Source organism: Onychostruthus taczanowskii, unplaced genomic scaffold (genome assembly GCF_017590055.1).
Source record: "Onychostruthus taczanowskii isolate IOZ18803 unplaced genomic scaffold, ASM1759005v1 scaffold93, whole genome shotgun sequence".
Lineage (NCBI taxonomy): Eukaryota > Metazoa > Chordata > Aves > Passeriformes > Passeridae > Onychostruthus > Onychostruthus taczanowskii.
In genome coordinates this window covers 1,144,967-1,169,163 of record NW_024507324.1, presented here as the reverse complement: position 1 = coordinate 1,169,163, position 24,197 = coordinate 1,144,967, and the positions used below count along the sequence as shown (strand labels likewise).

The following is a 24,197-nucleotide window of genomic DNA, read 5'->3' as shown; positions in this document are numbered from 1 at the left end:
TGTATGTTTGCTACATAAATTTGCTACATAAATTCATTACCTCTTGCCAAGCTTTAGATGTGCCAAGTTCCCTCTGTTGTCTCAATTTTCATTCCAGATAAAAAAAAATAAAATTAAATGCAAAGCACAAAACGCTAAAAATAAACTTTTTATTGTAAAGGTTGCAAGCTTTATCTCTGAGAGAGGGAAAAATAAAAAAAAAAAGACTACAGGAGACTTTGATGTATGTAAAACATCTGCCCAAACATCTCTAGCAATAAAGACATCACAGTGATAGTTCTTATTCTTGAACTATCCATTCAGCTAAGGTTTTAAATTTGGGTTAGGCTTCATTTTGTACTTTGTAAGGATGGCTAAACCATATGGGTCTGTAGGAGCAGGCTCTGTGCTAGTGCTGGTGAGTAATGTGTGGAGTAGAAATGGTTAAGAGTGATGTGGAATCCTGACTCATCTGCAGAGGTTAAACTGTGATTAAACTGTGGGAACCTCTTTATTTTTTGAAGTAGTCATAAGGTGTGTGATAGATTACCTGAGGAGTTGAGAAGTTCTGGGGTCTTGGAGTCATAGAATCATAGAATATCCTGAGTTGGAACAGACTCACACAGATCATAGAAGTCCAGCTCCTGGCCCTGCATAGCACCAGCCCCAAGAGTGCCTGAGGGCATTGTCCAAACACTTTCTGAACTCTGTCAGGCTTGGGCTGTGGCCACTTCCCTGGGCATCTTGTTCTAGAGCCCAACCACCCTCTGGGTGACGAACCTTGTTCCAGTGTCTGGCCTACATCTCCCCTGCCACAGCTTCAGCCATTCTCTTGTGCCCTATCACTGATCACCAGAGAAAAAGAGATCAGTGCCTGCCCCTCTCCTTTCCAGGTTAAACTGTTTTGTTTCCTGTTTGTATTAGTGTTTGAGAAAAATAATACTCGGAGGCAAGAATCTGCTCTCACCTGTACTCAGTACATTTATCATGTTGTTTGGGGTTTTTGTTGCTGTTGTTTTTTCCTTTTTTTGTTTGGTTCTTTTTGATGCTAAATGTAAATATAGTGGACAAAAAAAGAGGAAGTAAAAATTAGTTGAATAATGCAAAATGAGAATAAGGCAAAAGTGAGGGCTAGGGAAGGAACCTTTAAAATGAATGTTCAAGGTATGTAAATCCTGCGATTTATTCAGTGAGGAAAGGTGTTGAATTGTGGCAAAAAGTTGTCTGCTGTTTCTGATTCATCAATTTAGGGACGCATAGGTGCTCAGATGAAAAAAATAAATGCTGCAGTGTGGTTTTTGGTCACTAGTTCTGCTTAAATGACAGCTGAAAATAAGCCTGGATTCATGCTAATGGTTTCATCCTGGTTTTTCCCCCAAAATTCTTTTGCTTAGTCCATATCACTGACCTTTCCTCTTTACAGAAAATCATTTATGAAATATTAAAGCTGTGTGGAAGCCTTTGTAATTGCAGCTTCAGCAAGATTTGCAATTATGCAAGAAAATACATACCTGTGTGCATCTCCCCTCTTTGATATGCAAAAGCCCTTTACTCCTGCTTTTATTAACTATTACGCTTCTGTTTCTCACCTGCTTTTGCAGAGGAAATACATGAACCCACATGTCCCCCAGTGGTAAATATACTGTATGTCTTTATATGAGCAGGCAAAAATAGCATATTTAGACAGGTTGAAGGTGAAAAAGATTTTTATGCTCAAGTTTCAGATTACACCATTATAGTAGCATCACTAATTCCCCTCCTTCCACCTATTGTCTTCTTTCCTCTGTTGTCATCAGTGGCCACTGTTGATTTGTTGACTCTATTAAAGTATTCAAGGAAGCTACAGGCCTGTCATTTTGGTCATAACCTTAATCTGTTTTCTCACCTTGGGAGAAAATGTGTTAATACACTATCTGTTTCTGTAGAATGGACTCATTGAGAAAGTTCCTGACTCAAATCTGCAATACATTTAGAAGGAAAAAAAGGTTTTCTGAATCTTGATTAGTTTAACAAATAGCAAGCCGTGTTTAGCTGGACATTTTTATAAGAACCACACCAAATTAAGTAACAGTCAGCCATTGTAATGGTACGTTGTGTAGTAATTTTTAAGCTGGGTGAGTTGCAGCTCCTCCTGATTTCTCATAATCTCTGATTCCTTGTTATTTCTGAATGATTAAGCAAATAATTTATGCTAACTTCTGCTTTAATTTACATCTCTGTAAAGACTGTGTAACTTTATTGATTCTGGAGTTGCTTTAGTTTTTAAGACAAGTAAAGGAAGGGGTCATTCCTGCTAGCTTACTGATTTGGAAAATAAATTGAATTCTGCCCCCCCCCATTTTCTTTTATGCCTTACAGATAAAAGGTGTAGCTTCCTAGTTCTTGTCATAAAACATTTCTCATAAAAAATTCTTCATATTGTGTATCATCTATTTTATAATAATTGTTTCTAGTTCTGAGTAACTGCCTGCTATGCAAATAGGGTTTATTTTAAGAAAAAATGAAAACAGATTTGGGTTTTCTTACAGTTTATTTTTTGTTTTCTTATTTGGGGGAGTATTTGGGTTTTTTCCTGTATTTGAGAAACTGACATTGTGTTTTAGTTTGTATTGAGTTTTTAGATTTAACTTGCATTTGCAAACTAGCTAAATTTGCATTGTTAACTTAAAAAATTTGCTTTAAAAATGTTTAGTATACAGATATATGTTTTTTTAATAATCTTGTTCACTCTTAGGTATATATTATCTATCCCTGAGCTGCTCCTTTTTCGTCTTATTTGAAAACAGTGGTGTCCATTACATGTACTAGAAGATAATAATTTCCTAGTATTGGGAGACACATTTTTGGTCCTTGTTTTGTCTGTGTCGGTCAGTCCTGCCCCTGCCATCTGAGACTTTTGTGTGATGGTCTGAAGAGCTGTAAGACCTGAAGTTCCAGTTGAAGTGCTTGCCATCACTAAGTTGGCTGGAAAACTAGGTAGGCCAGGGTTGGTATCATTTGGCTTAAATGACTGGAAAAGATTTTTTTTCTATTCCTTTCATTTTTGGTGCCAGAGTTTCCTCTGTTGTGGAACTCCTCATTTATGGCCTGCAAATCTGGGAAGCAATCCTTCTGTTCTATTTATCTGTCTTGCCAGACACTGTGATCTAGTTATTAGAACAAAAGGTGATGAAAGGAAATGTTAGGATTAAACTGTATTTTATGGTTGCTAGAAGCTCTGATGAGTAAGAGTAAAAAGACTGTATATTCAACCAGTGGAGAAGATTAATGTTGTCTTGAAATAACTCCCTATAATTTGTCTGTAATATTTTAATAAATCTTTCCCATGCCAATAAATATTGGAATAGGAAAGGTAACATAAAGGATAAGGTTGTACTAACTGACAAACAAGTGTCTTTGAACCATATACTAATTACAAATTAAAATATTTGGGAATGAGACTGCTGCCTCCATTGGTTGTGTGTCATTTAGTGCCGTGAAGCTTTGATCTCTGCTTAGTGATTTTTAGCTCTGCTGTGATGCATTTAGGGATTCTTAGGGATTTTTTTTTTTTTAATCGACCATAAAGGATTCCTTTCTATGTCTCTCCTTCCTATCTTATTTATTAGAAATAATTTTCCATGAGGTGTATGGGTGGTATTAATATTAGGACTGACTTGTAATGGAAAAATCTTACTTATGCAAAAAGATCATAGTGTTCACTGAAAAAAGGTTCAGTTAACTTCATTTATTTTGGCTGAAATGGTGCAATTCAATTCCATATGGAAGAGACTAAAATTGTCTCAGTTGCCTTTATATATATGTAAGAGGACACTTTGATGACAGGATGATTAATGCGTGTGAAGAAAAAGCGTATGTTGCTTAAGTGGGCCAGATATCACACGTGTACATTGCGAGGTAATAAATGTAAGTGTTATTATGTGACAGCCAAAACTTTGTCAATTATGGTCTCAGAACTCCCCCAAACTGGCTTTGGCTTCAAAAGGGTCATTGTAGTTCAAAATGTGGAGTCAATATAACTGTGTCTTTTGCTTGATATCAAAATCTCTTCTGCCTCTGTGTTGATAATGAGGAATATTGGGCTTTTTTTTTTTGTTTTTTGAAAAAAGCATAATGTTAATTTTTATTGTACTACTACGTATTTTTACTCTACCTATTATACTCTTTACTTGTAACTGTTGGACTGTTTCTTTATTTATACATTGGTCTACCAATATGCATTATACCTATAAATATCAGTACAAGGCTTGTAAAAAAAAGAGAAAGAAAGAACCCACGGTATTCTTCAGTCAAGGAGCTTCTGCTTTTTGCCATAGTCCTTTAGCCAGTGCAACTGCTCTGGAGTATTTGGTTGTGATATTTCTTTTTTGCCACACAAATTACTGCGATGTAGTGGAAGTTAGCAGTTCTGTTAGCACTTAATACGTGAAGATACTGGCTTTTGTTTGCATGACAGTTCTGCCTGATCCAAACTGAGTGTTAAATTTCATTGTTGTGTTTTCATTGGTATGATCTGAAAAGCACAGATCTTTAGGTAAGAAAATAAAATTGTAATAAATTTCCTGTACCTGTCTCATTAGCAATAACATGGGCACAATCCTGTGTCACATGTTATGTGGAATGACCCTTTCTTGAACAGGGAGGTTGTACCACATGATCCACTGTGGTCCCTTCCAACCTTACCCAATCTGTGATTTTGTGATTCTGCAGTACTGTGACCCATATGGCAGGGAAGCTTTCCTTCCTAGGAAGTGCTTTTATTTGGGATTGCTGTGTCTAATGCACAATTTGTTTGTGCTGGAGAGCTGTAAGCTTAATTTGGGATGCACTGAAGGAATTTCCCTCTCAGCTCTTTGGCCCTGTACCTCTCATCTTTGAAACTCTCCCAGGTCATACCAAGAGTATTACTAGGGGAAAGTGTATTGATATCTTTCACCACCTCAGTTCACCATCAAATGGATTTTCCATTGCTTGGAGTTGATATTAGGTTCTATGTTGGCAGATGTTGATGTAGTTTCAGAGCAAATGTATCTTAGTAACTAATCCTTGTCACCTTCTTGAGAGGTGATTTGCTGTATCTGACAGATGGGGAAGCACAGGAGTGTGAGGTGGTTGCAGAGCTGGGATTAAAGTGCTGATGTCCCAGGCTTCTGGTCCTGTGCTCTGCACAACCACAAAGCCAACCTTTCCTACCCATCTCTTGTTGCTCTCTTGGGGCAAATTTGGGGCAAATTCTTATTGGATGTTATTAATAAGGACAACTGGGGAATAATCCTGTTGTCCTAGTCAGGAGAGAAAGTGTTCTTTTAGTTCCTTGCTATTGTATGGAATTTAATGCTAACGGTCAGGAGGCCTTAAATAACTACATCAAACAGTCCATTTGGTGCCAGCCTTTTCTTATTCAGCTTAGTCTAAACTGACACCAAACTTTGAGACCTCCTCTCCTCCCACAGTGGAGAGCTGCTGGGATTTCTTTATACCACACATGGTTTCCCTCCTACATTTTCCTCCCATGTCAGATATTCATACCCCCTTTAATAACCAGCAGGGGGATCATTACATTGAGCTACTGCCAAATGCATAATGACTGCTGCCTTTGCCTTACACAGTCACTGCACTACTGATATCCAATTCAGCATTGTAAAGTGCTTAGGGCTACCTTGGGGATGTACTATATTAAACCCAACTATTCTAAATCCTATTTAATACAAAGAGATTGGTGGTGGGGGAGGGGGGAGGGAGATTTAAAATTGTCATTAGTCACCTATTTTCAACAAGTAAAAATACCGGTCACTTAGGCCCCAATTCTGTCACTCTTCAGTCATGAATGGACCCCCTGATTTTCGTATTGGGTGCATGGAGGTGAACACTCTGCTTGCCACAGTGGGAGGCAGAATTAGGTCTATAAAGCTGTGCCTGAAACAGTAAGCTTTCAAGAAGCTGATGGGGGTGAGCGTGCCCATTTCTGAATTCCCCTTAGAAATGTTTTGCAGTGGAAACAGGAAAGCGGAAACATGCTTCATATCTGACTAAAAATAAAGGTACTCTTAAACTTGTAAAAGGCAACATTTTTATTTGAATGATATGACAGAGCTGCCACAGGAGTGTTACCTGCTATAAAGAAAGCTTAAGAATTATTACCTTTATTAGACCAGTGACACTGAGCTTTAGCCATACATTTCTAACTTCTGTCCCTCTACAGAGACAATTTTCTTTTCTTAAATAAACTGTCATGCTAGTGTTAATATATTGTTGGCTCCCTCATACTCTGAGAATACTGCTGATATAAAACATGTATATGTTAGATTGGTAATAGTATCTTTAGTGTAGCTGACTAGAACAAATGTGTTTCCCTCATGGCTGTGCTAATGTGATAAAGGAAAATTGGCTGTTCATCAGCTTTTGGCTGGGTAAAGACAGTAGAGATGGAACCGCATTCTTTTTTATGCATTAATACCACTGAGAACTTTTCACTAGTTATATTTCATGTGCAGGCATGTTGTGCAAAGATGTTGTAAAACATGAGATAATGCTAAAAATAACAAAGTAGAAAAGCCTGTGTCTTTTATGGTTATAACAGTCAAACACCAAATGACAGTAACAGGCTGTAAAAAATGTGATGCAGAAAAAAATGCAATGTAACTGCAATATATATATATATATATATATATATATATATATATATACTTAGGCTCTTGCAAATAGGGCATCAGATGTTTAGAGGGCTTTGTATTAAAATTAAATAAAGAAATTGTTGTATTTAGGTCGTTGATGTGTCAACACAAAAGATAACTTAAACTGGAGAGATGTATTTTGAATGGTGAAACTTATATGCAATAACTTTTTGAACTAATCTCAAGGCTTAGTAATTATGATAATGGCCTTCAAATTTCCATCAGTGGAAGGGCAATAAATATTCCTGTCTAAATTTGGGAAATATTGACTGAATCTGGAAATGGCAATAAAGCTCAGCATACATGTGTATGTTTGAAAGTACAGTTTAAAGGAGGAAAAATTCATTTGTACAATCTTGTATGAAGCCAAAAAAAAAAGGCCAAACAAACCCCTCCATCTTATTTCATGTTTTCTTTCTTAAAATGCTGATAGGCTCATGTTGCTCAAGGCACCAATGCTGATCATCTGAGCTCAGATTTATAGATAATTGTGTCCATTTATCTTGGTCTGAAATTTGAAAGATTTTATTGTCAGAGTAGTATTGTATGTGCTTATATTGTAGTTTTCAAGGTGGAATTTTGTTAACTGGTAAATAAGTTCTGTCTTTCCTTTTTTTGCAACAAATTATTCTGGCTTGTAAACCTTCTGTGTCCTCACATAGGTATTGTTCTTTTGGAGCAATAATTCCAGGTTTATTTTCTTTTGATTGGTGTGACTGTCAAGATGGGCTAAAGCACTCTAGTTGTATTTGCCTTGATAGACATGATTCACCAGGTATCTGTACCTGCAAAATTAAAATAATGCTCTGTTAATTGGCAGCAGCAAAATGGTGTTTCAGAATTTTAAAGCTACCAAGTTATCATGTGAAAAAAGCTTTATGCTAGCTAAACATTGCTAAAACCCAGGTTATTTTTTTTTTTTGCAATTAAACTTTCCAAAATAAAAATTTTTGGTGAGTCCAACTTAGTTTTTATAATTAACTTCATTAATGCGGACCTGATTATAGCCATAGTACTTCTGGTTTTCATTTTCTGTGGGCCTGTATTTTTTAAATGAGAATACTGAATTTCATATAATCTAAGGCTGAAAAGAGCTCCCATATTATTAAACTTTTCCTAATTTTGGGTAACCTAAATCTAAGCATTTCTAATGCAAAAAAACCCCCAACTTTGTAAAAACTCAGCATCTTGTGACTTTGTGGAGCTAGGAGAATGCCATAAAGTATTTCTATGAACGTTAGCTCAGATTTAAAATGAATTGGCAGGAAAGGGAGCACTTGCAGAAAACAGTACCCTGGGGTGCTGGCTGAGTGCATATTCCTAGCCAAGGGTTCTGTGGATGAAAGGGAATTACCCAGTGGGTGTAAAGCAGATGTAGGCAGTTCTATACCATTCCCTTCAGCCCTTGTAGAAGAAGCATGCTTGGGTTAGGGAGGTGTTTTGGGGGCTGTTGGGGGCCTGTGTTTGATTATCCTGAGCATGGTGTGCAGCCCCTTGAGGCCTGTTTGAAGTGATGTATGAGAAGAGCTGTGACAGCTGTAACATGTGCCCATGGCCCGAAGTGGTGATAGAGCTGTAACCAGCCTTGTACCTTGTGAAACACACCCACCCTTCCTTTTCTCTCTTCCCCTCCATCTCCACCAGATCCCTGTGGTGTAGTTCCTTCTTTGATTTAATCCCTGTGGAAATTTTATACTCTCTGCATCTGAGTGATGGTCTGTTAATGAAAAAGACCTAACTCTTTCAGTAGGCACCAAAAATAGACATGCAACAAATAACCTGAGGTAATGTTATCAGTTGATCAGTGATAGACAAAAAAATGTAGAGAAATCAAAGTGATTGCATGATAAAGCATTTGTTTCCCCCTTTACATTGGTTCTATAGGTGCATCACAGCCGAATTAGTTTCTTCTTGAATGGTTGGGAAGATGATAACACAGCATTTGATTCAAGGACTCTTATGGGAACAGTTGCAGATACTGATGCTGATGGTACTCTACAAATTGGACAAAGCTTCACAGGTAAATCTTGTAGTACTTTAGTGGAATGCACTGGAGTAGTAAAAATAAAATATGCATGAGTAGTTAAAAGAAATGTGTGAGTAATTTTAAGTTATCTCTATGCTGAGAAGTAGTACCTTACTGCAGAAGAAAATTCCTATTTTTGAATTATCTTTCTCAAAGATTGGCTGGAAGGTGGAATAAATTATGATCATCTACCAAACATCTATGTATAGGAATAGATAGATGTCTGGTAGATGGTCATAATTTATATTATAAATTCAGGTTTTGCTGAATTCTCTAAAACATGTATGTAAAGTGACTCATTCCACTAATTTCTGCCCATAGTTTTTCTGAGTAAATATAGGGAACTGTTTCAGAATGGAATTGTGCATGGCCCCTAGACTACACTCCTCTCTCTGCAGAGTCAGGAACAGAGCTGAAGGTTTCTGTCTGTCTGTGTTCTTCAGTTCTATCAATACTCATGTAAACCATGGCAAAATGAGAATCTTTCAACCTCTAGTAATGCTTGAAAGTTTTGCTCTTCATCTGCATCTAGTTTTATATTACTATATCATGACATGATCACTAAAGAGCAGTGGGGGATATTTGGTTGGTTTTCACTAATTCTTGGCTCTGCAGGTGTAAGAACTCTGACTACTGTTCTTCAGGAACATGCACCATTTGAAGTTAGCTTCTAAATATACGTCACATAAACAGCTTTATTGTGGCATTGGGCAAGAAAGTATTCTGTGCCCCATTTCTTAAAGCTAGTATTTGGAAATGTATTTTCTTGTGGTTTTAATTCTGAATGCTGGATAGCTAATAATCATGTAAAAGAAAGGAATATTTTAAAATGCTTTTTATCTTTATTGTATAAATTGATAGGTACAGTTGTACCTACTGTATCTCTTCTCTAATTAGAGGTGGCACATGGACTGGCTCATTACTTCTGTCTAATGAGCCGATCCCTGTGCCACCTCTCTAATCAGAAAAGAGATAGGTACAAAATGTTCTTATAAAGTTATTATAAATCATTCTTTTTTATCAAAAAAATTAAGTCACTGTCCTCTATAGTTTTGTCCAGGTCCAAGATGGTTTCATTCAGTAGGGGTAATTGTGCAAGAGAGATTTCTGAGTGTTGAATTAAAGGTGCTCTCATGCAGTGCAAAGCTGCCTTCTGCTCAATAGGTTATTTATAGTATATTTCCTTAGGTTTAGAACAATTTGTTGGAAGAATGCAAGATTTTCGCTTTTACTCAGTGGCACTTACAAACAGGTAAAGAACTTTTATTTTTCTAGCAAAATAAGAGTGTGGTGAGAAGGAGGTGTAGATAACAATATGCTTATTTCCCAAAGTGTAGTGCTTTTCAGATGTTTCCTTTAGATAATTGCTTGTGACGATGTAGTTCCCTGAGCCTCTTTTCAAAGATTGCCTTTAATCTAAAAAATCTTGAGTTGAAATAAATTCAACAACTGAATGTGTTTTTCTTTTGAACTGTTGCTTAAATATGCTTGATGTATGTTGTGGTGTATGTAGTATATACATGTAGTGAAACAAAACACTGTAATAAATATGTGCTCTCCTTGTTATTGTTGTCCTTGCTATAGCCTGACTTAGTATGTATTCTGCACAGAGTAGATCCAGTTGCTAGATTTCAATGCTTATAAACTGTGTAGGTGTTACCTAGTCATAATTCTGTCATAATAGTCTGTGCTGATAAGCTTAGTCCTGGTGGATAAGACTTGCTAAGCTTCCTCCAAGCTGCGTGTAAACTGTAGGGCAAGGAAGGGAGCTGCAGGGTCAAAACTGGACCACTCAGATAGCAGTCTGATGAGGAGGACAGGCATTCCAAGGGTTGACACACTGGCTTTGTGGCTGGAAGGTTGGCTTCCTGTGCTTAGCTGTTGCCTTCCTTGATTTCACTTCCCCACAGTATCTATGTTGGGAAGTCTTGATGCTCCCCCACCCCACGCACACACCCCTGCGCCAAGGTGCCACTGTCCCTGCCTCTCCAGATGAGGTTGTCGCCATGAGCCACCAATGACGTAGCTACCTCAGCCCACAGAGCCCTGGGCAATTGCTTTGACTTCCTGTGTTCCTGAGGCCAAATCACTGTTGCCACTGCAATTTCTGCTGCCCTCCAGCCTCCCTTCCTAGCACATTACAAAGAGATGTTACCTTTGTTATCCAGCTCATGCTGGATTAATCCAGTCATTTCAGGCTGGCCAGAAGTAGTCAGGTCCTATTTGTCTGTGTGGTGCTTCTGGGGAGGCTGCACACAATGACACGCGGGACTGCAGACCTTCAGGCTACTTAATGATAGTCTTTCAATAGGATGTAGAGCAGTTTCCTAGGAGCTCAGCTGTCTACAGGACACTGTGATGAACTGAGCTCCTGTGAATTGGAAGCATTAATGTGAATCTGAATTCCAAGTTTTATGAAAATCACATTGGTTGTATTTCTCAGAGCAATGCTTGTCAAGTCTTGAGCTATGATTTCGGTCAGTGAAATGAATAAAGCGTAACAATTGAAAATCAAGGTATTTTACAAACTGTTTTGACTTACTGATGTCTTTCTAGATTTGGTTTATATCCACAAATAACCTGGTCTAAAATGTTTCTCTGGGATGAACTGGGAAGGAAAGTCTTGCCTGCATACCAATTAATTTAGGCTATGGATGTGTAAAAAGTCCTGTAACTCTGGGTTCTGTGGAAGCTGTAGTGGCAGCTAGCAAGTATTTATTTGCTTAATAAACACAAAAAATTATGTTCTCACTGAAAAAGTAGGAAAATGGGAAAAGTTACAAGGTATAAATATAAAAATTCAGTCTCTTCTAGACTCACAAATTCTTTCCTTTATATCAGTGATGAGCAGATAAAGAACTGTCCATGTCATCCATATATCTGCTTGCTTGCCTGCCTACCTACCTTCGTATTTATTGCAGTTACTGATGTCAGAGGGGACTGAAGTATCTCAATGATTTGGTTGAGACTAGGTTGATTGCAGTTAAAAAAGTGGACATCTTGATAAAAATTAGTTAAAAGTGAAAACATTTCTATCCAAATTTCCTAAGGTACAATATGATATTGTTCAAGCTCGTCTTTTGGGAGGGTTTGAGTGCAAACATTGAACTTCACTGTGGCTACAGGCAGTATATTGGCACTATGTTGTGTTTAAGAACAGGATCCAGACTGCTGATTGGAGTCAGACATGATGCTGCAATAAAATGTTAAGAGTTTTTATCCTTGCATCTATGGTGGGATTCATCTGTCTAGCTTTAGACCTCTCACCAAAGAACTCCTTTCCCTTGGTGCCTGAAGAACTCCATATATGTGGAGAAATGAAAGGAGCTCCAGAGGGTTCTTCACAGGTATTTTCTGAAGATGCCTACTGCTGCCATTGATAATGCAGAGACCTTGAGGGGACCCTTCACTCCTACCTGAGTGTCCCATTCTTATGAGCTTACATCAGGAGTTTAGGGCTTCTACTATAATCTAACCTGAATTTTGTTTAATCTATGAGCCTAGATGCACAAAGTGACATTTATTCTTGTTGTCATGTATCTAATTACTATTCTCTATGCTGTGACAGAGACATTTTGGAAGTATTCTCTGGAAAATTCCCTCATCTTCATACCCAGTCTGAGTGCCGCTGTCCCGGAAGTCATCCCCGAGTACACCCTTTGATACAGAGGTACTGCATCCCTAATGGTGCAGATGATACCACTAATGACAGGGTGCTGAGGCTGGATGCAGAAGCCCATCCTCTCTACTACATCAATGATAATGACATTGGGACCACTTGGATTTCATCTGTGTTTGCTAATACTGCAGGTCTGGATCGTGGTGTTTCAATCACAATAGATTTACAAAATGGACAGTATCAGGTAATGGGAAGATGCCATTTGCCATTTATTAAAATAAAACAAAGAAAAATTTTTATAGACATTGCATTGCAATTTTGAGGATATTCAGACCTTATGCTTTAAAACCTTATCCTTAGAGGACCAGGAAGAAAGTTTCCTTTATTGGCATATAACAGTGCAAAAGGTAACAGAATGCATTATGTTTCTTGGTATTCTCTTTTGATCTGCCTGTTTTAACCAGCAGTAATCTAGAGTAGATATGCAAGAGTAGATATCCTGTGTGAAGGCACCTATATTTAGAAATTGATTGTTGTCTCTTAACTCCACTTTTGTAAATTTCAACTTTTATTTAAATTTCTATTAAAACTTAAGGTTTTTTGTACCTGCTGGTAGAAAACTGACTGCAGACAAATGAAATTTAATGTATCAAGTCCACATTGACATATTTGAGGGTGTTTCTATTTGTAGATGTTCTGGAGGTGGTTGATAGATTAGATGCCCAAGGAATATGAAAGAAGAAAATGATGAGCTGGTGTAGTTATTGAAGAGGCCATATTGCTCCGAACCCTCCACTAGGTTCTTGAAGAATGTCAGGACGTCTTGGAAAGAGGGTCGTATCAGAAATGGGACTGTGTTCACAATAGGAAATTCACCAAATTTCTGTATATTCTTTCTGGCCTATTTTTTTTTAAATTAATGGTGATTAGGGAAAGCATGTGATGACAGGCTTTGACTACATATGTAAATTTTAGTCATTTAGTTAAAAGTGATTTCAAGTGAATGTGGAATTCTTGACTTTTTCTTATTTGATACACACACTTCTGCTTAAGCAGTATGCTGAAGGAAGTGTTCTTTGAAACAACAGAGTATTTGATGAGATTCTGAGCTAAAAATATGGAGAATTAAAAAAAAACAAACCCAAAACCTGCTGTCAGACAAACAACTCGTTAAATGTTTGGCAACACAAAGTTATGACTTTCATTTTTACCAAAATAATATGGCTGTAACAAATCGTATACCTGACTTTGCAGTGCATTTTCAAACAGTCTTTGAGAAAAAGTGAAGTTCAGATGCAGTAGTTCAGTAGCTGACTGATAGTGTCTGAGAAATCAAAGAGCTTGTTCAACATAAAAGATTCTCTCTGGCTTTAGTTGGGAATATGTGGGGTGAAATATGGCTACTTCTGTCTATGAGTGGTAAAGCAGACTGTATAGTTACATTAAAAAAAAAAAGGTTTAAATTCTCATTGTTTTACAACTTAGCCAGTAATATCAGTTCATAATTTATCTTCTTGTAGGTATTCTATATTATACTGCAGTTCTTTAGCCCACACCCTGAAGCAATAAAAATTGAAAGGAAAAAAAGAGATGATCTAGAATGGGAAGACTGGCAATATTTTGCTAGAAATTGCAGTATTTTTGAAATGGAGAACAATGGAACACTGGAAAAACCAGACTCTGTCAACTGTCTCCAGATGCATAGGTATGAGTGGGTATTATCTGCATAATACAGATGGTTTGAACAGGTAACATCCTGACACGATTCAGTGCTATGTCCCAATGAGATAGAATCTTTTAATTTTGGTACACTCACTTGTTATGGACTGCTGAATATATCAAAGATCCTAAATATGACCTTTCGACTCAAAATTGCCAAAAAGTCTTCTGTAATTTTGATCAGCTTTTAATAATTTATGAGTGTGAGTCAGTTGATTCCTCTGTTATTTTTGAGGCGGAGTTTCAAAATGTTACATGTTAGTGTTTTGATGGCTATTGTCAGTAGAATTGCAGAACACTTAGAGGATAAGTGGATGAAGGTACTAATATGACATTATTCTAAACTGTCTAGTGAACGTGAAAGTCTACCTTCTGATGTCTGGGAGGGCAACTTGCTCTGGAGCTTAGGAAAGAGGCCAGACTGAAGTACAAAAGCCAGTCATTCAACCGCACTAGCGTTACGCAACATGTGTAAGAAATGAGTTGAAAATGGTATCTTGAAGCTTTCTCCTCTTTCTAAGCAAGTAGCAATATAGAACTGTGGGAAGAAGGATTATTACCATTTATAAATACGTTGCAAGCCTTTTTACTGTCAATGAACATGTAAAAATTGAAAGCTATATAATATATGAAATATACATTTCATATACATTATATACATTTCATATACATCATATACATTATAGTGTATAACGTATATAATAGTTAATTGTTACCATATTACACACACACATGTGTATGTACACACACATATATGTAATTGAACTTCTGCCACTATATGCGTTCAACTGCATTGTCTCTTGCCTGAGTTCAGATGCCAGTCAGTATTAGATTTTTTTAGTTCTTGACTGGAAATTGGTGAGAAAATTTCCAGGTGCTGTAGGTACTTTGCCTTTTTTTTTTTTTCCCCATTTTTGCTACCTTTCTAAGACTTTTCAAGTGTCAGCATCTTTGTCTATTCTCCAGGAGTTCAGTATTCTGAGGAGAGGAGCATAAGGTCATTTGAGTTACACCACTCTTCTGAAAAGGAATCTGAGCTTTATTGCTGATCTTTGAAGCAGAGGGTAGAGGAGAAGGGAAATATCTTAAGACAGATGGTTTTGGATAAATAACCCAAGTGAGATGCAATACCACTTTCAGCCCGAAAATATATATTTGTGTAATTTAAAGAAAGAGCCAAGGAGTTAAATGTGGACTGTTTCCATAAATGTTTTCTAAGCAGCACAGTTTCTCCCCTTCAATTAAAATGTAAATTATTATAGGAAATTATACGAATGAATAATTTTTATGTACAGCTGATGTACAGAAAGCTTTAAGTGGTAAGACATATATTGGTGAATATTCTATGTGCTCAAAGAGGAGCTACTGTTGAAACAAAGCTCCAGATTTATGTCAGCAGTGTAGCAGAGTTCCCTGGAGGATTTTATTGTAAAACAAAACTTGTTTCTCTCTTTCTCTCGCACCCACAAATTTGTACCTGCCAAGACATGTCCAGATTCTTGGTCCAGGATTTAGACACCAATGTCCTTGTGTCCTAGTGGCCTATCTAGGATTCCCTGGATTTACATGGAAGACAAATGACCTTGGTTTTTTGAAATCCTTACTGTTCTTGTTTTGGTGATCACATGCTAATACTGAATGGACTCTCTTTTGTGTCCTTTAGGAAATGAAAGTGATTAAGGTTTTTGTTTCTCCATTCTGTACCACATATGTAAGTTAGGAGTTGCTCACTGTCTTTTATCCCCCTATCAGAGGCTTGAATCTTTGCTTAGTCTGAATATTGGCTGACCCTTATTTTAGAATCTCCTTTGTTTTCCTAAGAAACTGCATGTAGATGCCCTAAAATCTTGATGACCTGCTTATCTAGTTGCCATCAGCCTTACAGTCTTTCTGCTGTTCCTTCTGATGCTTCTATACCAACATGGTGTTTATCTGCCATTTGTACCTGTCTAAACATTTCCATTACAGCTGCATACAACATGGAAGAAATACACTTTATTTAGTTTTCTGTGGAGGGAAAGAGAAGACATAATCACCTAGAGAAACAGATATATTCCACTGAGATTTTTTGTGAAGTACTGACCTGGATTAGGAACATGGGAAATTCAAAGGTCCTTCACAAAGACAGAAGAGCTTGACTCAGCAGACCTAGGCTAACTAGAAATCTCATCTTTCGAAAACTGACATATTTTCAAGAGACATTTTTTGAGTGTTGCATGTCAGGTGCCAGGTGATAATGTGGGATACCTATTTTTAATGTAGGTGTGCAAATAAGCAGACATTCTTTTCTCTTCCAGAGGCTAAACTCTGCCTAGTACATAGACCATCATGACATGATTCATACCAACTTGTGCAAACGTGAACTTTGTATCTACTTGCTTACTCACTTTTACTTGAATTCTCAGGATTGTCCTTCCCCTTCCTGGGCTTAAATATGCGGTTTTACTCTCAAACTTACTGCTTTCCATTATCTTGCACTTCACTTGCTGGAAGGTAGCATGTGTTTCTAACTCTGCTCACTCAGATGAGCAGATGATATGGTCCCATGACTCTGGAATTCAAAATATAACAATTGTTTCTGTATGGTTTTTTATGTGTTTAGCAGATGTATTACTAACAGTGTAAGCCTATTAATTATTGTGATGGTTGCCTGAACGTTTTCCTTAGGTGGTTAAAGCCTAGTTTGCATTTCTCAAGGACAGTGTGTTAAACCTCTTAAAAACATGTGCAGGTGACACTGTGTCAGTCACACTTTAATCATTAATTTTGAAGTTGCCTGATAAAGGCTTTACTTTTAATTGGAAACTTTGGGTCTGGAGAAGAGCATGGTAGTTTAGAACAAAACAGACATATGCAGGACATTTCTTTTCCCCGTCTTGAATTCTGGTGACTGGGAATCCACTGACATAAGAATTTTTATTCAGAAAGCACGAAACCACCATTTACAGTTGAGACCCTCTCTGAGAAATAATATGTTAGGGGCTAGAATCTGTAAAATATGTAATGTTTTGAGTTTAATTTGTTTTCCTCTGTATTTAAACAGCTTTACACCGTATTCTCGTGGTAATCTGACGTTCAGTGTTCTTACCCCGGAACCAAATCACCGACCTGGTTACAATGATTTTTATAATACTCCATCTCTTCAAGAATTTGTAAAAGCTGCACAAGTGAGGATTCATCTCCGTGGCCAGTATCACACTAGTGAACCTTGGGTAAATTTTAGGCATAGGTACTATGGAGTTAATGAAGTTACAATCAGTGGAAGGTAAGTGTTACGTGACTCTTCCCACAACCAGCACTGTCTCTGACTATTGCAGCTCTGCATGGCATTTAAAATTTTATCAACTTGTTTTGCTTTTACATGTATGCTTGTGAAAGGAATTTGATCTGAAGCAGTGTATAAAGTTGGAAATGATAGGTGTACTGTTTTGTAAAACTGTTTGCTCACATTTTATTTTACAATTAATTGTACTTATTACACAAATCTGTCAAAAGAAATCCTTTCCTTGGAATTACCAATGCCTCTAAGCAAAGGCTTACGACTGAAACAATGGCTTGTGCTTTATTTCAGTAACTCTTCCAAGCTATAGATTACCAGACATGGCAATTTTAACAGTCAATGCAGAGTTTATTCTTTGTTTTAGTTGGAGTTTTCCTTTCAAAATTGGGTCACTGTCAGTAAAACTGTTGTATTGCCTGTGACTGACAACTTTATTGTATATGATAAGTGTGCTGTCTTGTGAAGGGACTAATTATGGCCTGAAAATAATATGCAAATTTGGCAATGAAATAGTTTCCAAGAAAGCATATGGTGCAGATTTTTAAGTATTATTATTCCTGAAGTTATTTTGGTAGCTCTCATTTTGAGAGAAAGCACCCTGTTAGAAGTCGTGTTTACTTTAAAATTTTCTATCTTAATAATATATTTTGATTATTGATTTAGATGTGTTATGATAATGCATTTACTAAAACAGCTTTACCTTGGTGACGTAACAATAAAATAATTTGAACTGTAGTTTGCAAAGCTGTGTCATGCCTCCAGAAGAGCAGCCTTTCAGGTAGAGTGATATGGTTATTGTCTATTAATTAAGACCCTATACAGATTTTATTTTAGTAAGAAATAGAAACTTTAATGGAGATAAAATAGGTTAAAATTCAAAATTATTCCTGATGTGGTTAAGATTTCTTGAAAAACTAGAGCCGCACTGGAAGTTTTAATATTGATGAGGAATTGTAATTTATTTAATAAAAAATTACATATTAATGTTACATACTGAAATACAGTTTTCATTACATATCATATAAGGCAAGAGTAGCTCTACTACATGCTGGTTTTATTTACTTGAAAAGCAATTGTTGATGCTTAAAAATATATTGAGTGAAATAATTTTTTGTAGTTTACTGCACCTAAGAACATTCTCTTTGGTGACATTTATTTGTCCTTAATAAAGAACTGGACTATGTAATACACAAAACTGACTTTGTGACTGTATAATGTATTTTTGCAGAGATGTGTTTTCATGTTCTAACTTTTGACACTACCTGTGTTCTTTCAGGTGTAATTGCCATGGCCATGCTGATGATTGTGACACATCTATGAAACCATACAGGTGCCTGTGTGTCAAGAAAAGCTATACAGAAGGAAATAATGTGAGTTTCACCTTTGTCTGTCTATGCCACGTATGAACAGCCTCAACACTGGGATTTCAGTCCTGGGAAAGAGTGTGTATATGTGTGTTAGTGTAGGCCTGTCTTTCAGAGGGATACTTTCTGTGGCAGATTTGTTTAAATTAAGGAAAAAGTTGTATTCCACTCTCCACCCTCACCAAAAGCCATTCCACCACAGACCATCAGGAGTGTTGTGTTCAGGGATTTGATTTCTTATTAGAGATTATGCCACTTTCAAGCATTAGATGCAAACCTTAGATTAGACTGTGAGCATCTGATAAAGATTGTCTCTGCCTGCTATAGCATGTAGCAAGAGTCCTGTAGGGTGAAGGTACTACTCCATGGTAAGTTTAGTCTGCTGCTGTGGACTCCAGACCCATTCAATAGGTGGAATGCAGTAAGCAAAGTCCTGGAGTTCAGCTTCCAATTTAATTTCATTTGAAAGAAAACAAAGAGTTCAAGTGGTCCATAATGTAATCCAAAGCACCATAAATGCAAAATTATAATTTTCATTTGTGATTCTAACAGTTTTATAATTCTTGGCTATGGAAGAACCAAAATGAATTTGATTACTGTAAGTCGTGATATTCTAGATAAATAGGTGGAGGAGAGCTCAATGGTACCACTTTTCCTGTATTTCATGCAGCCTTTGGTTTTCTTGGAAGCTGTTCGAATACAACCTAACAAAAGCAGAACTGTGATGTATGAATAAAAAAACCTTGCTCAAAGAAAAGATTCCCTAGATTAATTATTTATCTCAGAAAGAAAAAAAAAAAAAGAAGTAGTTTAGTTTAAGAAAAAATGAGCTACAGCGAAGGAATGAATCCCTCAATCTCAGAGTGTTAGATTTCCATTGTGAGTACATGATGTATTCCTTGCTACATTTATGCCTTTTGGAAGCAGACTTTCTAAAAATTAAGAAGGGTTTATATGGAATAGCAACAGCAGTAACAAAGGGGAGACTAATCACACATCAAAAAAAAATCCCAAGCAGTCTGTGCTTGCAGGAACAGAGTGAGGAGAGGTAACCTCAGAGCATTTGATACAGTGCTTATGATTGTGTGAAAGATTTTTGTAAAATCTCATAGGGGTTCTCACTTCTTAAGCAGAAGTGTAGGATATGCAGTCTAAATAGGACTTGAACCAAAATTTCAAGTTTTTAGATGGATCAAATTAGAAAAAAAAATTCAAGCTGACAGTGTCCCTTTAATTAGAACACGCATTGTGAAATGTTACTTTGTAAGGATTAATTATAAATATTTAATAAGATCTGGAAGTTCACCAAGCACTCTTGCAAGACTTATGCTACATTGTGAAAACAAACCAAATACATTTTAATGATGTATCTGCCTTATCAGATATTTCCTGTCAATGTTAATGGGTTGTTCCACTGAGTGTCACATCTTTGATTTGGCATATATGCATTGTAACTATAATTGAAGTGCTTGAATTAACTGTATTAATTCAGAGTGCAATAAGGATGTTGTTTAATAATTTTTCTCATTCTTTAATAACCATGTCAATATCTATTAAATATGAAATAAAATAGCAGTAGTAGTAAAATAGAATTAGTATGTGGAAGTATATCACTAACTACTTTGAATTTTATCAAAGATTTACATGGAATCCAAACAGCTTAAAGATTTTTTTTTTTTTTTGGTAAGGCTAACACTTAAAAGCAAAGCAAAAGTCCATCCTGATTTTTGACTATCACTGGCACTGATAAAACTCTGTCTGATAGATTTACACCTGTTTCTTTGGCTCCCACCCCAGTAAATTCGGAATGGTAAAACTGAATTTATTTATTTATTTCTTTATTTTGGTTTAAGTAAGCATTTGGTGAGGCATATTTCCAAATATAACTTTCTTAGTAGAGAAAATGAAAATATTTTTGAGAAGAAATAGCACTATCAGCAAGCAGTTTTTTTTTTAACTTAAGTTCTGTATTAGCAGAGTAAGTCTCCACAATTGAGGGGCTATAAGAAAGTTTTTGGCTTTAGGGTGGGTTTTTCAATGTCTTCTACTAGAAATCAGAGATCCTTGAAGAGCTTTTTACATATAGCAGAGTATGTCCTTGTCAGATTTACACTTAATATAGCTAAAATTACTGTCTTGAATTTATCTGTCATAGACATCTGGCTAGGTGTTGGGCAGCAAAGCAATACCATAAATTAAAAATCTGCATAACTATTACAAATAGAAATCTTAGTTTAGGTATTTGCATCACTATGTGCTGAAATCTGACATACCAAATGGATTTTTTTTTTTCCTGAGTTCCGTTTTGGTGAAGAATGATGATGAAATATATTCCTATGAAATCTGAGATGATGGGAAGAAGTGGTTGCTTAAGAATGATTTGTGGATGTTGATGGGCCAGATGATAAAAAAAGAGGAAATTAGTCCTCACAAAGCTTGTCTTGTCTCTCATTTTCTGAAAAAAATGTTCAGCTTCTTCATTTACAAGTTGTTCTCTAAATGCCATGGGTCCAGCTTTGGGAGATAGCTAGATAGCTCTTCCTTTTACAAATGGAAACTGAGGGACCAAGAGTGGAGTCCAGAGTTTGGTAATGTTTGTATGCAAATATTAGCTTTTAGACTTGAGGAAAAGTATGTTCAAAAACTTTCCAAGCTGTCACATGATGAGCTGGAAACGACCCATGAAAGAACAAGACAGTCAAGCAAAGTTAGCCTTACATTGCAACCTCAGAGCCTCTTTTAAATCAACTGTACAGAACTTAATAGAGAAAGGTAATGGCAAAATATATAAGAATCATTACAGAAATTATAATATAAAAGAAAATGTAAAATAAATAAAGCCACTCTGATAAATGCTTGAGAAGATATGAGTGGAAGTGAGAGATTGACTGGATGCAGTAAAGGTTTCAGGTCTTCAGTTTTCCATAATAGTTTTAAACAACTGAGGTCTGAAAACTGGATATGGGTTGTTTTGTCAAGAATTGAATAAGTAAGATGTTTCATATTGTTACAGAAGAAGCTATGTAAACCTTAACTAAAGGTCAATCTGTGTCATGTTAGATGTTGGAATTGATCATAAATAGTACATGAGGAGCTGTAAATATTAACTACAGTACACTCAATAACAGAATTCTTGCTTGCAGAAATAAGTAAGCTAGCAAAAAATGCAATTTTTGCTACATGGAGCTTTGGGATGGAACCCTATAAGACACCTTTCACTTCTATTCTGTCTTCTTTGGTTCCTTGGAGTCACTTAGTGTTCTAATTTTGGTGTTTTTTTGTTTTTTTTTTCCCTTCCCCTAGTAAAACTTGACTTTTAAGTTTAAAAGCTCTTTGATCACTGGGGAGTTGACAAGAGACAGATGTAGTTCATGTGTAGTCTTGGTAGATATTCAAATGCTGTAATGAGGGTGCTGGTGAAAGCCAGGAGGAAATTAAGACTGTCTGTAGAGCATGGCAAAGCTGTCTGGAATAGGTATTCCCTAGAAACCATATTTATTTGGCTAAGGAAATGAAATGGAATGAAAGCATGGTGGATGGATACAGAAGAGGATCTCGTAGGAAGGAAAGAATGGTATATGATTAATTGTCCCATTACAGTCAACACTTAGAGGGTAGCATAAATAAACATGGCTGCTATACATAATGGAGCTTTTCAAAGACAAGTCAGCATTTCAAAATGCCTGAGAAAGTGACATTCTAGCCTCGGTGTCATTTCATCGTATTTTTAAATTGCTTACTTTTGATAATGTGCATTACAGAAGCATGTGTATAAGTACTATAGGTGTGTATGTACACTGTTTATTGCAACTGAGCTTTCAGAGTGGGCTGTAAACTCCTACATAGGTTACAAAAAGTAAAAAAAGGAATTAATTCCATATAAAAGAATGCACTGAGAGGCAAGCAGCAGAATATTTAAAAGGTGTTGGAATAAAAGGTTCTAGGTAATCATAACTTACTGCAAGTTTTAAAGTATTTTTACTGTTGCTGTCTGAAGTATTTCTTTGGATATTTGTTAACTGTTTCTTCAGAGGCACTGTCCACAGAATTATTAGGGCCTGAAAATGAACTTGGTATATAAAGGCTTAGGCTCAAGTCTCTAGTGATGCCATAAGTATGCTTCAAGTGATATATTTTTCCATTTTTGACACCAGTTATATACAGGATTCTCTGCCATAAATTTTAACATAATGGTTATTTTTCTTCTTCCAGTACAAATACTAAGAGAGAAAAACCAGTGTTTATAGGAGTATGCTTTTAAATTTTTAATAATAATTTTAGTAAAAAAAGAATCATGAATGCATTGTTGGAAATCAGTTTTTAATCATAGTTTTAGACTAATGAATTGGGCCAAGTTAGGCTTGGTATTTTGGCCACCTGGCTCCATCTTACGTTTTCTCAGGAAACTTTTCACAGGTGGTGAGAAGTTCAGATACTACATATAAGAAGGCGTATTTGTTACTGGCCATAGGGAAAACCATATATTTAAGATGTTTTCTGAAGGGCCTGGATGTAACTCAGAATAAGGACATCTGCATGTTTCTATGTGTTACAGTTACAGAGGAATGTTGGTTTTGTTAAACATTAACATGCTTTGTAAATCTACTGCTAGACCTTGCCATGGGCTTTTTGGAAATGTACTTATTCATTTTCCATGCGGTAGCCAAGAACCAAACCCCAAATCTCTCTCTCGATTTGCAATTCTCAACTACTATGCTTTGGATAAATGCAGAGTTTAGATTTGGTGAATGAAGATCTGAAGATGGCAACATGTACATCATAATGCTACTAAACATGAAAGTTCAGCCCCAGAGGTCTGGAAGTTAAATGCAATTCTTAACCTAATAAAGGTGTGACAGCAGGGTGACGTGGGGGTACAGTGCCCATGTTTATTGCATGCAGGTCTGACAGCTGCTAGAAAAACAAACGTTTCACACTAGTTGCCAACTTCTGAATGACTGCTTTTTTGCCAAGGAGGTTGTAGACAGGGGAAGTCAATCTCTTCTCCCAGGTAGCAAGTGAAGAACAAGAGGAAAAAATCTCAAATTGGGCTAGAGAAGGTTTAGATTGGATAGTAGGAAAAATTTCTTCAGTTGAAGGGATTGCCAGGGTTTGGAACAGGCTACCCAGGGAAAGTGATGGAATCACTGTCCCTGAAAATCTTTAAAAGTGCGTAGATGTGGCTTTCAGGGACATGGTTTAGTGGTGAACCTGGCAGTGTTGGGTTAATAGTTGAACTTGATGATCTTTTCCAAAAGATCAGGTCTTTTCCAAAAGGTTCTTTCCAAACCTAGTAATTCTATGATTTTAAAAATTTTTGACGAAGTTTTAAAAGTCACACAACAAGAGATGTTTCAGAGAGGCTTCTTGCTATGTAATCAGATGCCATCTTTTTCTCATACTCCTTCATGCCCGTGTATCATTTAACAATAGGTGCAAGCAGAGGTGTGCATAAGTAACTGATCCAAGATTAAATCTGGAAAGAGATGATGAATGCTTTCAACTGCTGTGTGCCTGGCCATGCACAAATGCAAAC

The 24,197-nt window shown here is 36.6% G+C and overlaps 1 protein-coding gene across 1 annotated transcript in view; it reads left to right on the top strand.

Moving 5' to 3' along the window:
• USH2A (usherin) overlaps positions 1-24,197 on the top strand; it is a 372,299-nt gene that overhangs the window by 21,727 nt on the left and 326,375 nt on the right. The window contains exons 3-8 of the mRNA XM_041426677.1: positions 8,538-8,673; positions 9,868-9,931; positions 12,248-12,542; positions 13,819-14,003; positions 17,061-17,282; positions 18,574-18,667. Of these exons, the coding sequence (XP_041282611.1) occupies positions 8,538-8,673; positions 9,868-9,931; positions 12,248-12,542; positions 13,819-14,003; positions 17,061-17,282; positions 18,574-18,667 (996 nt within the window). The remainder of the gene's footprint in view (positions 1-8,537; positions 8,674-9,867; positions 9,932-12,247; positions 12,543-13,818; positions 14,004-17,060; positions 17,283-18,573; positions 18,668-24,197) is intronic.